The following is a 14,872-nucleotide window of genomic DNA, read 5'->3' on the forward strand; positions in this document are numbered from 1 at the left end:
CAAAGCCATTATAAAATGGGCAAAATTGATGACAGCAACTGTGCAAATTGTGAAACAAATGTCTGGGTCCTATTTGTCCCCATCACCCTCCCCTCATCCCAGATACATGTTGGTTAGGTTAAGCCTGGCAGGCCGGCGGCATGAGGCTTTCCTGCTCATTACCAGAGATGCTGGACCACAACTTGACAGTTCAACTAACCCCACTACATTGTAATTACTGTTTACCCATCTCCCCAGCAAGAGGACTCCTTGAGGTCAAGGACTGTCTAATTCCCCTTCTGCCTACCCCTCTTCTGTGCTCAGCACATGCCACTGAAGGAAGGAACATAGTGTAGACACTACTGATAATTAAATGAAGCTACATTGCTGGCATTCACTCCATGAAGTCTCACTGGACTTCTTTTGATGATGTTGCCATCGCTTTCTGCACTGAGAAAGGTTCAGAGGGCAGAGGAAAGATGAAATTCAGAAACAACCGCCTACCTCCCAAAACAATAGTGGAACACACAAGCATTATGAAATGTCCACTTTCGACGGTGTAGCCAGCTGAACTTCCACAGAGTAAGTCAGGTCTGTTACCTTCTCCTTGCATCCAGAAGGAAGAGTTCATGTTTGACATGGCTTTCTCAGTCGTAACTTGACGAATTCGTATGTGAGTTATTATTTTCACCACCACAGACTAACCTGTTCTAATACGCAGAAAGAAGAAAATGAGACTTGCCAGGTCCCAGTGCATCCACGTTCTTTCTACGTAAGATTGTACCACACTCAGATCTAAGCACATCTCGTCTTGCCACAGGGCACACATGGATACCTTCTGTTCTACCTCTTGCTCCAAGAGCATTTTATAGGAACACCAACAGCGGGGCTAGTGTTTCTTCCTCACACTTCTACATATATATGGGAGAGCGACTGCACTGATTTCTGCACTTAATCATTGTATGATCTAGTAGTGTGTTTGCCTTTCTCATTGGACAGTGAGTTTCTCAAGGGTCGGGGCTGGATATTATTTTTCCTTAAGGCTGTGCACACGGTATGTGGCCCATAATAGGCTCTCCATAATATTTGATCAACTGAACTTTTTGAGGGGGACCTCTTCCTCTATGGGTACAAATCATTCTGGAATTCCCCTTTACTACTTCAATCCCATGTTCCCTTTTCCCTCTCTTGGGCCCCTCCAAATCCAAAATCCAAATGAGGTCAAAGTTGAGTCACACCAGATAAGGTCGGGATGGAGAGGGGGGTGAATAACCTAAAAACAAAGGAAAATACTAAAATTGAGATTTTATCATATGGTGCCTTTAAGTGAATTAGAAAAAGTCCCCCTTCCTGATGACAGGGCACATGGCTTGGCACATAAATAATGGGTTTGATTTCAGTCCCAGTACCTACCCTCAGCTGGTGCCCTTGTGCAGAACACAGCCCGCACAAATCTATGTGGTGGTCCTGAGAAGGACTCATTCTGTTTTATTTTTCCTTGCAGTTAACCTTAACCTAAGAATTCCTAGAGGTTCCTGAAGTATCCCCAATAATATTTAGAGTTAACCTTTGGTTCTTCATTTTGCATTTGTTTGGTGTACAAGATAATGATTCTGGTGTGAAGCAGAAATGGGCCAGAAATGAGATTCAAGATGCTACATCTTCAAATCACTTCACCTGTCCCTCAAATAGCCCTTCAGGTCCTTGGCATCCTCACATCCTGCTATCCCCACCTGTCACTACAGCATCACTCTCAAATCAGGTTCTCCAAACTACCAAGACCAGAGATACCATCTTCCAAGGCTAAGCTGGTTCAGAGTTGAAATCAAGATGAAGGCTCTTGAAAATCACAACAATGCTCAGCTCTGTGGCTGTTTGCCAGGGACGGTACTGCCAACTGATATCACACCCAAAGTCATTTCCATGCCTAATTCCCATTGGTTGCTTGCCAACTTACTTTCATTCTGATTGGCTATATACAACATCCCCACCCCCAACCCAGAAGCAGCTAAGTGATCCAGTTCCAGGGAAGCTTGCATTTCTTAATGCTCAAGCTGTGTCTATACCAACAACTGTTTTAACTGATTTTCTTTGCCTCAAATCTAATCATTAAAAACACAGTGCAAATTTAAACAAATGAACATTGTTAATAATTTATAGTTTCTTTCCAAGGAGGTTATTTGTGACAATGAAATTCTACTCTCCCATTCTTATGTCATACTCCTCTAACGCTCTTCCCCAGGGCACCAAGAATAGCACCACAGCAGTGAGATTACTAAGTCTATCATCAATCTTTGCCATCACTATATATCAAAGAAACTTTGACCAATGAAAGTCCCAATTCCTACTTGAAACTAAAGAGTTTTAGTCGACAGCTCTATGTCTGGCCCTGATTGCAGCAACCACCACTGGTACCCATACACCATTCTCCAAAATATTTGCTTTCAACAGTTTGTTGTTGTCTGGTACACGTCTTTTAAACCACTCAGCCATAAATCCCAAGGACCATGTTTAAAAAAAAAAAAAAAGCTGTCTTATTCACAGGCTGTCTCTTGAGAGACCCATTTCTTACTCTTTCCCATGCCCTTACTTACCTCTCCTAGTTACCAAGTTCACTACTCTTTCTCCCATTTTCATCTTTATGTTACCTATACCACTGGTCACCTCGAATTCTCTAAAATGCCTCATATCATTTTGAGTAACATCCTTCCGCCTTCTATCTAGTTCCTATCCTGCTGTCCCCTCAACTCACTTGGGTCACCTAGACCCGATGGGTAAGTCTCATGAAGATTTACATTTCAAAATTTAGATTCTCCATGGCTTTTTTTTTTTTTTAAGATTTTATTTATTCATTTATTAGAGAGCGAGCGAGAAACAGCATGAGAGGGGAGAGGGTCAGAGGGAGAAGCAGGCTCCCCACCGAGCCGGGAGCCCGATGCGGGACTCGATCCCAGGACTCCAGGATCATGACCTGAGCCAAAGGCAGTCGCTTAACTAACTGAGCCACCCAGGCACCCAAGATTCTCCATGGCTTTTAGAAAAATCCTCATACCTTGAGAAAACTCGGACAAAATTCATAGTTGGCTCTAGATTACACATAGTTCTGCTAGAGATAGAACATAACTAAAATAAAGAGATGATTGAATTTCTTTACATTATAATCTTTCCCATAGAGCTTAAAGAAAAGCAATAATAAATCTGTATTTCACCACTTTGCATAGAGCCAGCTGAGTAGACTATGATAGCTTTAGGAGCTGAGGGCTGAGAGGCTGCCCAGGGTGTTTCCCCCAACCCCATATTCTCATAATAGATTATATTATCTGACTGAGACAAGGCTGGTTAGTCATAGTTTCTCATCCCCCTATACAATGATTGGTTCAGGGATGGGCATGGGACTCAGATAGGACCAATTAGATGGTTCCTAAGCTTAATATATACCATTATTGACAGAGAGCTATTCTCTTTGCATTTTGGTTTAGCTATGAGAATGATTGCCTACAGCAGCCAGAGGTCATCTTCCTAGAAGCACTGAGAAAGCCTATCTCAAGTCTCAGAAGTTCCAGGAGGCACCACATTAGATATCTCTGAGGTCTTATGACCTCACAATCCCACCTGAGATTTTATCCTTTCTCAGAATCCATTTCTTAGTTTGAGACTTTTTTGCCATCTAGAAAGGCTAGGCATGAGAAACAATTTTATTTTCAAACCCAGTGAGTACTGGCTGCATTATACTTTTTAACTTTCATTTGAAAAATGAACTGTTCCTTTTCAGCTCATCTCTCTCCTCTCACACCAGTAGAAGAAGCCAAGTGGCACTTGACTACTGTCTAGAAAAATCTTTAGCATGATCACTGAGTTCATTACTTAGACAACAGTGTGATCGAACTTACCACCATCACATAACAAGGGCCCCTTTTCTCCAGCTTCTAATAACATTTTCCTCTCTTTCCTAGAAACTCCCACTAATCACCTCCTAGGGGCTTTTAAACATTCTGCAGGCTTTCACTGACACTCTCCTCTAAGCACTTTGGGCTTCTGCCTGTCACCCAGTCCCAAAAAGGCAACACCACATATTTTAGGATTTGTTATGTCCATTTCTCGCTTCCAGAGTCCAAAATTTGTATGTTATGTATTGCTGCATAACAAACAGACACAAAGCTTAGTAGGTTAAAACAACAACAATCATTTATTTAGCTGAAATCTACAATTTTGGTAGCACTCAACAGGGAAGGCTTGTCTTCGCTCCATATAGCACTGGCTGCGGCGGCTGGATTGGAGGATCCACTTCCAAGACGGCTCCCTCACATGGCGGCAGGCTGACGGTGCCTGCTAGCTGCAGCTCAGACACGGCTTCGGGTGGGGCCTCAGTTTCTGTCTACATGGGTCTCTCCATACAGACTGGTGTCCAAGACTGAGCATCTCAAAAGAACTAGCTGGAGACTGCATCACTTTTTATGATCTACGGAAATCATGTAGTATTACTTCCACTCTAGTCACAGCCCTGCCCAGATTGAAGAGGAGAGAACAGAGACCCACCTCTCTCTGCGAGGAAGGTCATGATCACATTGTAAGACGAGCATGTGGGACAGGAGATGTGGCCAACTTGGAGAATATAATGTATCACATATTAGGTCAAATATCAGAGTGTACTGTCAGCCCTTTACAACTTGGGGCGTCATGTTAACCTAAATAGCATTCTGCCTGCTTCAGCTCAGTCTAGACAGTTGTTCTCAAAGGCTGGTCCATAAACCAGTGGTGATTCATGACAAAAGTTCCATCATACATGGCAAAATGAGAAAAATATAAAAGTCCATAATAAAGCTTAATTTATTCAATTTAAAGGGCAGAGCCTTACAATGAAATCATACTTTCCCTTCTTTTCTGGTGTTAAAATGTTTTCTTTAAGTTATAGTGATAGCAGATAGTACTTGTTTTCTTAGTGATGTCATTTCAATCTCCTCCATTTTTTCACATTTTTCCAGTCAAAATACAGAAGTCTCAGGAACCACTATGTAGAGTTTATCACAGCATTGAATTTAGCCTTTGCTTGACCGCTTCTCAAATAATGTGATTTAATTTACTAGTATGCAAACTGAAATAGCTCTGTGGGTGTTCAGATAACATCTGCAGCATGTAATTCAATGCAATAACAGATCACAGGAAGTACTGTATCTCTCAAAACTCAGATCCTCACATCAGTGGAATCTTTGAAGTGAGATCCAGGAATCCCTTGGTAATCACCAGGTTCACAGGACTACAAAGTAGTGTGGTATTCAAGGTGAAGGTCAGAAAATAGAAGGTTACAGGAGAAACTAGATGTATAGTCATGACGCTGTGTGTGCATGCAGCTGGCCTACTGGAGGAGGGGGAGTTAAAATGGGCCACTGGCACAAACAAGATACGCAGAGAAGGGTTCAGGAGTCATTTTTAGAAAAGGTGAATAAGTTCTATAAATGAATGAAGACTAGTGAGCTCCATGAATAAGGTAGCACCAAAAGAGAATTTATTCAACTGTTATTTATTAACTTACTAACTTACAGGCTAAGAGTATGAAGAAAAACATGACAAAGCCCCTACCCTCAAAAAGCTCACAATTCACATGGGGAGACAAACATGTGAACAATTAAACATAATATATATGTGGCTATTCGCACTGTAGGTGCCCCAAAGAAGGAGGGATTAGATCTTCCTAACACTGGGGATAGAGAAGGCCATGGGGTGGAGAATTAGACTGATTGGCCAAGGGTCAGAATTGGCTTTTTTTTTTTCAGCTTTATTGAGCTATACCTGATATATAAAATTGTAAGCTAGGACTGACTTTTGATAAGTTTCCATTGCTGGAGGCAAGATGAAGAATAGGATCTGGTGTCTTGGTCTGGGCTACTATAACAAAAGACCATCAACTGGGTACTTCATAAACAACAAACATTTATTTCTTACAGTTCTGGAGGCTGGGAAGTCCAAGATCATGGCACCAGAAGATTCAGTGTCTGGTGAGAGCCCATCTCCTAGACAGCTGTCTTTTTACTGTAACCTCACACGGTGCAAGGGGCAAGTGAACTGTTTGGAGGTCTCTTTCATGAGAAGAGACCTCCCAAAGGCTCCACCTCCTAACATTATCATATTGGGCATTAGATCTTAACAAATGAATCTGGGGGCAGCGGGAAGGATACAAACACATTCAGACCACAGAAACTAGTGAAGGAGTTAGAAAAGGAGATTGTTAAAAAAGTAAAGGAACCAGGGGCACCTGGGTGGCTCAGTCAGTTAAGTGTCTGCCTACAGCTCAGGTTATGATCTTGGGGTCCGGGGATTGGGCCCCATGTCAGGCTCCTTGCTCAGTAAGGAGCCTGATTCTCCCTCTCCCTCTGCCCCTCCCCCACCTGTGCTTGCGCTCTCTCTCTCTCTCTCATAATTTAAAAAAAGAAGAAGAAGAAGAAGAAGGTAAAGGAACCATAATGACATAAATGTGGCAATCAAGGAGTTTCCAGAAGACAACATGACTATATACATTAAAAGCTTCAAGAAGTTTGAAGATAAGGATTGAAAGACAAATAAAGGAGAGAGAGGTTTATTTTGTACTAGGCATCTCCACAAGTGTCTCAGTCTTATCTAGGAATCTTTGAAGTGAGATTCAGGAATCCTCCCCTAATTACCAGGACCATATGCCTGGGAAGTCATGTCATATTCAAGATCAAGGCTCAGAAAACAGAAAGTTAGAGCAGAAACAGTAAAAATGGCAACTAGCCTTGTCCCAAATTGCTGTGGTGCTTAAAGGTAATGGACTTTGCAGCGCACAGCAGGAGAACTGAGCAAATACAGACAGACCTCCTTCTTCGTGGGACTCCAGAGGGGAGTCTACCAGAGGGGAGTGGCAGTTACTGTCCTGTTCTTTTGCTGAAGGCAACTGAAACTCAATCGCTCATGCATAAAAATTATCTCAAAACTTAAAAATTTGTGACACAAATTTTAAAAGTGTTATCTCAAAACCATGGTTGAGAAAGTGTCAACTGACAAGGAATTACTGAATTGCTTATTTCTTTTCCTTCCCCTCTATAATGAAAAACTAGCTTTCGGGGTAGGACAAAAAAGAAAGTCATTAAGAACAACAAATAAATGTTGGGTTTTTTTTTAAAACATGTTCTTTCTATAAAAATTTTCCACAAAATCAAAAGTAATGGAAGTCTCGGGGGCTTTCAGATAAACTAGGAAAAAAAGACATTCCAAATCACTAATATGAAACCAGCAGTGATACTTAAAACCTAAAAAGTATAAAACAGAACAGAAAGAAAGATACTATGGAGTCCCGCTGAAATATCTATATTGCCAAACCTACAGAATATGGTAAATCTAAATATGGATGTGTGTGTGTGTGTGTGTGTGTGTGTGTGTGTAGAGAGAGAGAGAGAGACCAAGGAGGTGGAGGTTAAAAATAAAGAAATGAAGGTTTCACTAAAAGACTAAATACCACCTTACAGGTAAATTTTAATTTGGACGTAAAAAGTAATAGCTGTACAAGAAAAGGACCCTGATCCAAACCATTCTTAATATTTCCTTGCTCTAGAATGGCATTCTATAGCTTTCCTTTTGAGAGAGGGAGAACAAATTTTTCCTAGGTAATACATCTTTTTTTTTTTTAACAGAATTCCTCAGTTGAATGGAAATGTCCTGCCTCAGTTACAAAGAAAACTGTTAGATTCCCTATATAGACATTAGAGCTCCCAGAGAGCCTTGGGGAGTGATTCGTACCCGAGTGCTCTCTGGAAAGAGCATGTAGGACTCACACGGACCTGCACTTGGAGCAGAGGCAAGGCCAGAGTGTCTGGACATAAGCATGCTGAATAGGGTAAAATTTTAAAAAGGGTGATTTAATTTCATACTTAAACCTTTTTATAAAACCTCACATCGATTTTCTTTACTTCAACTGGCATATTGAATAAGTTTGCTTTTATAAATACTAGAAGGAAGTGTGGTCTTTTATAAAATATATATTCAGTAGAAGATATGATCTTGATTGACTTCTTTTCTGACCATGGCTTAGGCTACAGATTTGGCACTTTTCACTTGACCTGAAAGGAAGCAGATTTTAAAATTATACTTAATTAGCTTGTCATATAAAATAAAAATGAAGCCAGTTTTTAAAATAATTGGCATGAAATAAATGAGTATGTCCCAGCCTGAACCAGTCATTAATGAAGCCTTGGTATTGGTATATCAATTCAAGAATTCTCCCCTACCCTTTTTTTTTTTTTTTAATATTTAAAGGTATGAGGTCACATTTCCAATATAATCAGTATTATTCTTCCTAATTCTGCTATTGAATAGAATAATTTGAATAAACTGCTTAACTTCTTTGGTCTTCACTTTCTTCACTGTAAACTGAGGGGATCATTTCAGAGGTTCCAAGATCTAACACTTCTATAATATGAAGGTATAAGATACTGAGGTGCTTGGAGGGGGTGTAGGAGACCTGGGGGGAGAGGTGATCTCCTCAGAGATGGGAAGGGAAGCAGGAAGGGGTGATGGGCCAGGCTAACAGCAGCAGTAGATAGTGGGAGATGGTGGGAACCAAAGTGTACCATCAATAATTCAGGCCTTAGTCATCTCACTCCTGGACTATGATGGTCTCACTCCCTTCAGTCTCTTCTTCATCCATTTTATAAGGAAAGCCATAGTATTATCCCTTACTTAATCCCTCTTCTCTGCTACCCCAAAGCCTTTAATGGCAACCCACTGCCCTGGAAATAAAGACCAAACTTCTAAGCTTATAATTCAGTACTTTTAATGAAGTGAGCGCAAGTTAACTTTCCAACCTTCTCTTCTCCTATTCCTCACAGACTCAACTACAATCAGCCAGATGGATCCTGGCCACTTCTCCGTTCCCATGTTTGAACCTCTCATCATCAGACTGGGCTTTCATTACAGAATTCCCTTCATATCCCACCCTTGCTCCCCATCCTTTCAGCAATTTCTCTTTCTTCGTGACACTTCCTCTTCATACTCAGGCTTCTTTGAATATACACAGCACTGAGTTTATCTTTTCAGGTATGCACCCTCACTCACAAACTGGGTGGTGGGCTGCTTACAGACAAGGACAGTGTAAAGCCTCTGTCTCCCTTAAGGGGACCTCAGCGTGTGCTCTGCATAAGCTCTACAGATACCGGGGAAAGACAGCAAGGGATATTCTGCCAGAAAAAACCAGAGCCCCTTCTGACAAACAAAAAAGTCTTTGGTACTCAATATCCACATTCAAAAGAATGAGTTCACCTCATATATAAAAAATAACTCAAGGGGCGCCTGGGTGGCTCAGTTGGTTAAGCCACTGCCTTCGGCTCAGGTCATGGTCCTGGAGTCCCGGGATCGAGTCCCGCATCAGGCTCCCTGCTAAGCGGGGAGTCTGCTTCTCCCTCTCCCGCTCCCCCCTCTTGTGCTCTCTCACTCTCTCTCTCAAATAAATAAATAAAATCTTTAAAAATAAATAAATAAATAACTCAAAATGGACCAGAGAGCTAAAAGAAAAGAGCTAAAACTACAAAACTCTTACAAAAAAACATAAGAGTAAGTCTTGGTGACCTTGGATTAGGCAATGTTTCTAGATACGACACTGAAAGCATAAGCAACAAAAGGAAAAACAGATAAATTGGACTTCAAACTTAAAGCTTTTTTTGTCTCAAAGAACACAATTAAGAAAACGAAAAGATAATCCACAGAATGGGAGAAACTATTTGCAAAGCATATATCAGATAAGGGACTTGACTCCAAAATACATAAAGAACTCTTACAAATCAACAACAAAAAGACCAGTTTAAAAATGGGCAACGGATTCAGATAGATACCTCTCCAAAGAAAATACACAAATGGCCAGTAAACACTTAAAAGATGTTTAACATCATTAGTAATTAAGGAAATGCAAATTAGAACTACATTAAGATATCACTTTACACCCACTAGGATGGCTAAATTTTTTAAAAAGATGATAACAATGTTGATGATGATGTGGAGAAATTGGAATCTTCATATATATTGCTTATTGGCAACAGTTCAGCAGTTCCTCAAATGATTAAGCACAGCCCGGCAATTCTCTCCCAAGAGAAATGAAAACAAGCAGTCACACAAATTTGTACAGGAAAGCTCACAGCACTGTTATTTATAATAGCCAAAAGCATGGAAACTTGAATATCCATCAACTAATGAATGAATCCATACAATGGAATACTATTCAGAAAAGAAAGGAAAATTGAAACAAATTCCAACATGGAGGAACCTTGAAAACAATATGCTAAATGAAAGAATCCAGACACAAAATGCCACAGATTGTATGATTCCATTCGTGAAATGTCCAGAACAGGAAAATCTATAGAAATAGAAAAGATTAGTGGTTGCCGGAGGCTCGTAGGAGGTGGGAGGTGATTGCCAATGGTGTTTCTTTTTGGGGTGGTAAAATGTTCTGAAATTAGATGGTGGTGATGATTGTATAACTCTGTGAATATACTGAAAACCACTGAATTGTACATTTTTAAATGGTGAATTTTATAGTATAAGAATTATATCCCAATAAAGCCGATATTTTAAAAATTCTTAGGTATGCCTGCCACCAAGATTCTGAATGCACCTTCTCCAGGAACAGGATAGTATTCCCCCAACGGGCTTTTCAAAATGCAGTTATAATACTGAAAGTGCTTTTTCAAATTCTGCCACTCTAGCTCCTAGGAGGACATGCCTTCCTAGTTGAAAATCAAAGGCATAATAAATTATATAAAATTAAATAACAAGTAATGGTAACAATATTAAGATTAGTATTAGACATTCTCTTTAGAAATAATTCAGTTATTATTTTTATTTATTCTTAATACTGAAACTAGTAATAAACCTAGGGAGTTATATCATACTTGTATATGTGCTGATAAAAGGTTAATGGCTACTTAATGAAGATTGTTAAAATCAGAGTATCTCAGAAATAACAACACTGAACTTCATATTCATCTTTTCTGACATTCAAACCATTTTCATCCAAAACTTACGTGGTGTTGCCATTTTTGTGAAGATAGGAGTCACGATATCTTCCAATTGTTGTTTCTGTTCAAAAATCTCGTTAATGGAAGCTTCCAAATGGGTTTCCAACCACTCATTTTTTACATGGCATGCAGTGAGGATGGTATTCTAGAGACAGAAACAAAGAGTTTATTTTCTACTTGTTTACTGAAAAATAAAACTCTATAGTATCTCTAAACTAGCACTGTGCAACAGAACTTTCTGTGATGATGGAAATGTGCTATCTGCATTGTCCAAACCAGTCACCATTTGACATTTATAGCCATAGAGTACTAGAAAAGGGGCTAGTCTGACTGAGGAACTGGATTTTTTATTTTATTTAATTTTAATTAATTCTAACTTAAAACAGCTACACATGGCTAGTGGTTGCTATGTTGGACAGCGCAGCTCTAACATTAGTGGAATGTTGTATATAATAAAACTCATAAGCTAGAGTCATGAAGTCTTGGGCCAGTGTACAGCCTCTCCCTAATTCTTTAGTCTCATTGGGCCCTGTGATAAAGAGAAATGTTTGCAAAGGTTGGAGAAGAACAGGTGGTTGGTATGACCTGGATGCAACTCAACAGACAATGCTATTTTATTCCCTCAGATGGTTCAGAGGACAGGAAGTGCAAGAAATTCCAGAAGAGCTCCACCTCACTGAAAACGTCTCTGTTTGCATTGCAAAGCTATTTCTGCCCATGCACAGCAAACTGAGGGTGTCTGCTTTAAGATGTTTACTTGTTCTATGGTTTGTAATAAGAGAAATGAATGCATTTATTGCATGGCCTGTCCATATTATTAAATAAGCAGTATTGTATGCAGACATATGTAGAATCAAGTGGATTTGGAAAGATGTCCATAATATATTATTAAAAGGAAAAAAAACAAATTAAAGAATAATATGTAGTTTAAAAAAAGAATAATAGGTATAGTGTAATCCCACTTTTAGAAAAACAAAACCTTATAAAACCATATGTGTGCGTACATATATTTATATAAGTGATGGGACAAGTATGGTGAAATTAACATAAGATTGTTGGGGCGCCTGGGTGGCTCAGTCGTTAAGTGTCTGCCTTCGGCTCAGGTCATGGTCTCAGGGTCCTGGGATCGAGCCCCACATCGGGCTCCCTGCTCGGCGGGAAGCCTGCTCCTCCCTCTCCCACTCCCCCTGCTTGTGTTCCCTCTCTCGCTGTGTCTCTCTCTGTCAAATAAATAAAATCTTAAAAAAAAAAAAAAAAGATTGTTATCAGAACCATAGGGTAAGATAGTAAGACTGGAAATGGGAAGAGAGAAAGCTATTAAGTTTGCTTTAGGCATTTCAATTTTGTTCTAATTGTTACTATATGTACACAGTATTTTCTAGTTCAAATAACCAAATATTTAAACATTGAAATTTAAAAAGCTTTTTGGTTGGACAATGCACTGTCTGTGCCAGGAAATTTTTGGTTCCCAGATCCAATAGCTGAAATAGCTATTCTAATAGAATTTTGCCTATATTTTGTTGGTTTCATAAGAGATTTTGTAAAGTGTTTTACAAACCACAAGTGAAATGTGTAATTTATCATGTTCTCAGACGTGGGGATGTATTACACTTTGAGCAATAGCTAATTCTTTTTCATGAGAATTATAAGTCACAGGGAATTCACAGAATATCCTGCACAGAAATGCAAGAGATAATTTTTTTTTTAAAGATTTATTTGAGAGAGACAGTGCGTGCCCAAGCAGGGGGAGGGGGAGACCGAGAGAGAGAGAGAGAGAGAGAATCTTAAGCAGACTCCCCACTGAGTTGGGAGCCCTATGTGGGGCTCCATCCCACCACCCTGAGATCACAACCAGAGCTGAAATCAAGTTAGTCACCCAACCGGCTGAGCCACCCAGGCGCCCTGAGAGAGATAATTTAAAACCAAAACACAGTTCTGGTACCTGGAACATATATTTTTATTTTAGTGTATATCCAAAGCATTAAACTAGTCCACATGCAGAACTTAGTATATGGTAAATGTGGGAAGTCAGCTTTACAATTAGCTATCCTTATATTTGTGTATCTTTTTTTTATCATTATGTAAAGTTTGAATATGTAATATATAGATCTCGTCTGAATATGTAATATATTTCTTTGTATATACAAAGAAACTAAAATATGATATATATGTAAGTTTTAAAGCAAAACTTAATGAAATGAGTATCAGTAGACCCAACTAATCAACAGGATAACTAGAACATTGCCAGAATAACTCTATTTCTGTGCCCCGCCCATAATTCATCCCCCTATCCTCCTCCAAGAGATAATGACAATCTGTGCTTATAACTTTGCTTTCTTTTTTAATAGTTTTACCCTATATGTAGGTATCCCTAAACCATATAGTTTTATTTTGCTTGCTTTTGAAGTTTCTGAAAATCTCTGTAGTCTTTGCTGATTTTTTTTTCACTCAACAATATATTTTAAAAATGTATTCATGTTCAGGTGCCTGGCTGACTCAGTTGGTTAAGCACCTGTCTCTTGATTTTGGCTCAGGTCATGATCTCAGGATGGTGGTCTCAGGGTCATAAGATAAAGCCTTGCATCGGGCTCCCTACTCAGGATGCAGAGTCTGATTAAGACTCTCTCTCCTGTCCCTCTGCCCCTCCCCCTCCCCCCTTGCTCGTGCATGCTTGTGCTCTCTCTCTCTCTCTTTCAATAAATAAATATAAATCTCTTTTTTTTAAAGTATTCATGTTGTTGAGTGTAATACTTAGTACATACATCTCTATGTCACTCCTTTATAGTATTTCATTTAATTTTTATCAGTCTATCTCTTACTAGTTGTTTATTAAGGAAGGAGCAAAGGAAGGAAGGAGGGAGGGAAGAAAGGTAGGAGGAAAGAGGGAAGGGAGGGAGGGAGAAGACAGCAGTAAGGACCACCACCTACCTCTAGAGCATTAGTATAGAAATTAAAGATGTAAGGCAAAAATCTCAAAAGACTTCTGAACAAACAATAATCATAATGCAGTACCTTGTCTTCCTTAAAGAGCTTCCCTGGTCCCTTTTCTGTGTCTGTAACCGCTGCAGAGACCTTTGCAATGTATTTTTTCAGAGCCAGCCTTGCATCTGAAGGAATAGGACAATAAAATGCACAATAATAAGACAAAGACTAAGAAATATGCTCAACTATTTACAAGGTACTATTATATATCTGGAGTTTATAAAGACTGTGTATAGAACGGGCGCCTGGGTGGCTCAGTCAGTTAGGCGTCTGCCTTCAGCTCAGGTTATGATCCCAGGGTCTTGTGATTGAGCCCCACATGGCTCCCTGCTCAGTGAAGAGTCAGCTTCTCCTCCTCCCTCTGCCCTTGCCCCCCACTCATGCTCTCTCTTGTTTGCTCACTCTCTCTCAAGTAAATAAATAAAAAATCTTAAAAAAAAAAAAAAAAAAGACTGTGTGTAGAAGATTTGTTAAGGTTGTTTTCACTGAATTTCAAGATAGATGATACTCAACTAGCATAGCACTTTGGGACATTCACCATGTTCCTAAAATGGTGCTAAAATTTTGAAGACAAATAAATATTATATGTGATACCTAATCCCAAAGAGACCATATTCCATTAAAATTTCTACTCTAGAGAAAGAAACAAAAATTCATTTCCAATAGATGAGCCATCACTTGCTTTACCCCTTGTGATCCTTCAAAATAAATTCAAAAATAGCTTTTCTCTTTTTTTAATATTTATTCATTTAAGTAATCTCTACACATAACATGGGGCTTGAACCCATGACCCCGAGATCAAGAGCTGCATGCTCCTCCAATGAGCCAGCCAGGCGCCCAGCTTTTCTCTTTTAAAAAAAAAGTGTTTAAAATAATTCCATTCACTATAGCACCCA

General features: G+C 39.5%; 2 protein-coding genes across 2 annotated transcripts in view; both read right to left on the minus strand.

The window, feature by feature from the left end:
* Positions 1-610, minus strand: part of SLC9C2 (solute carrier family 9 member C2 (putative)) — a 99,077-nt gene extending 98,467 nt beyond the window's left edge. The window contains exon 1 of the mRNA XM_036103932.2: positions 484-610. Coding sequence (XP_035959825.2) covers positions 484-610 — 127 coding nt within the window. The remainder of the gene's footprint in view (positions 1-483) is intronic.
* Positions 611-4,142: 3,532 nt separating this feature from the next.
* ANKRD45 (ankyrin repeat domain 45) overlaps positions 4,143-14,872 on the minus strand; it is a 54,707-nt gene continuing 43,977 nt past the window's right edge. The window contains exons 4-6 of the mRNA XM_036103926.1: positions 14,007-14,101; positions 11,001-11,139; positions 4,143-8,048 (exon numbers count right to left, since the gene is read on the minus strand). Coding sequence (XP_035959819.1) covers positions 8,017-8,048; positions 11,001-11,139; positions 14,007-14,101 — 266 coding nt within the window. The 3' untranslated portion in view covers positions 4,143-8,016. The remainder of the gene's footprint in view (positions 8,049-11,000; positions 11,140-14,006; positions 14,102-14,872) is intronic.

This window comes from Halichoerus grypus, chromosome 7 (genome assembly GCF_964656455.1).
Source record: "Halichoerus grypus chromosome 7, mHalGry1.hap1.1, whole genome shotgun sequence".
Taxonomy (NCBI): domain Eukaryota; kingdom Metazoa; phylum Chordata; class Mammalia; order Carnivora; family Phocidae; genus Halichoerus; species Halichoerus grypus.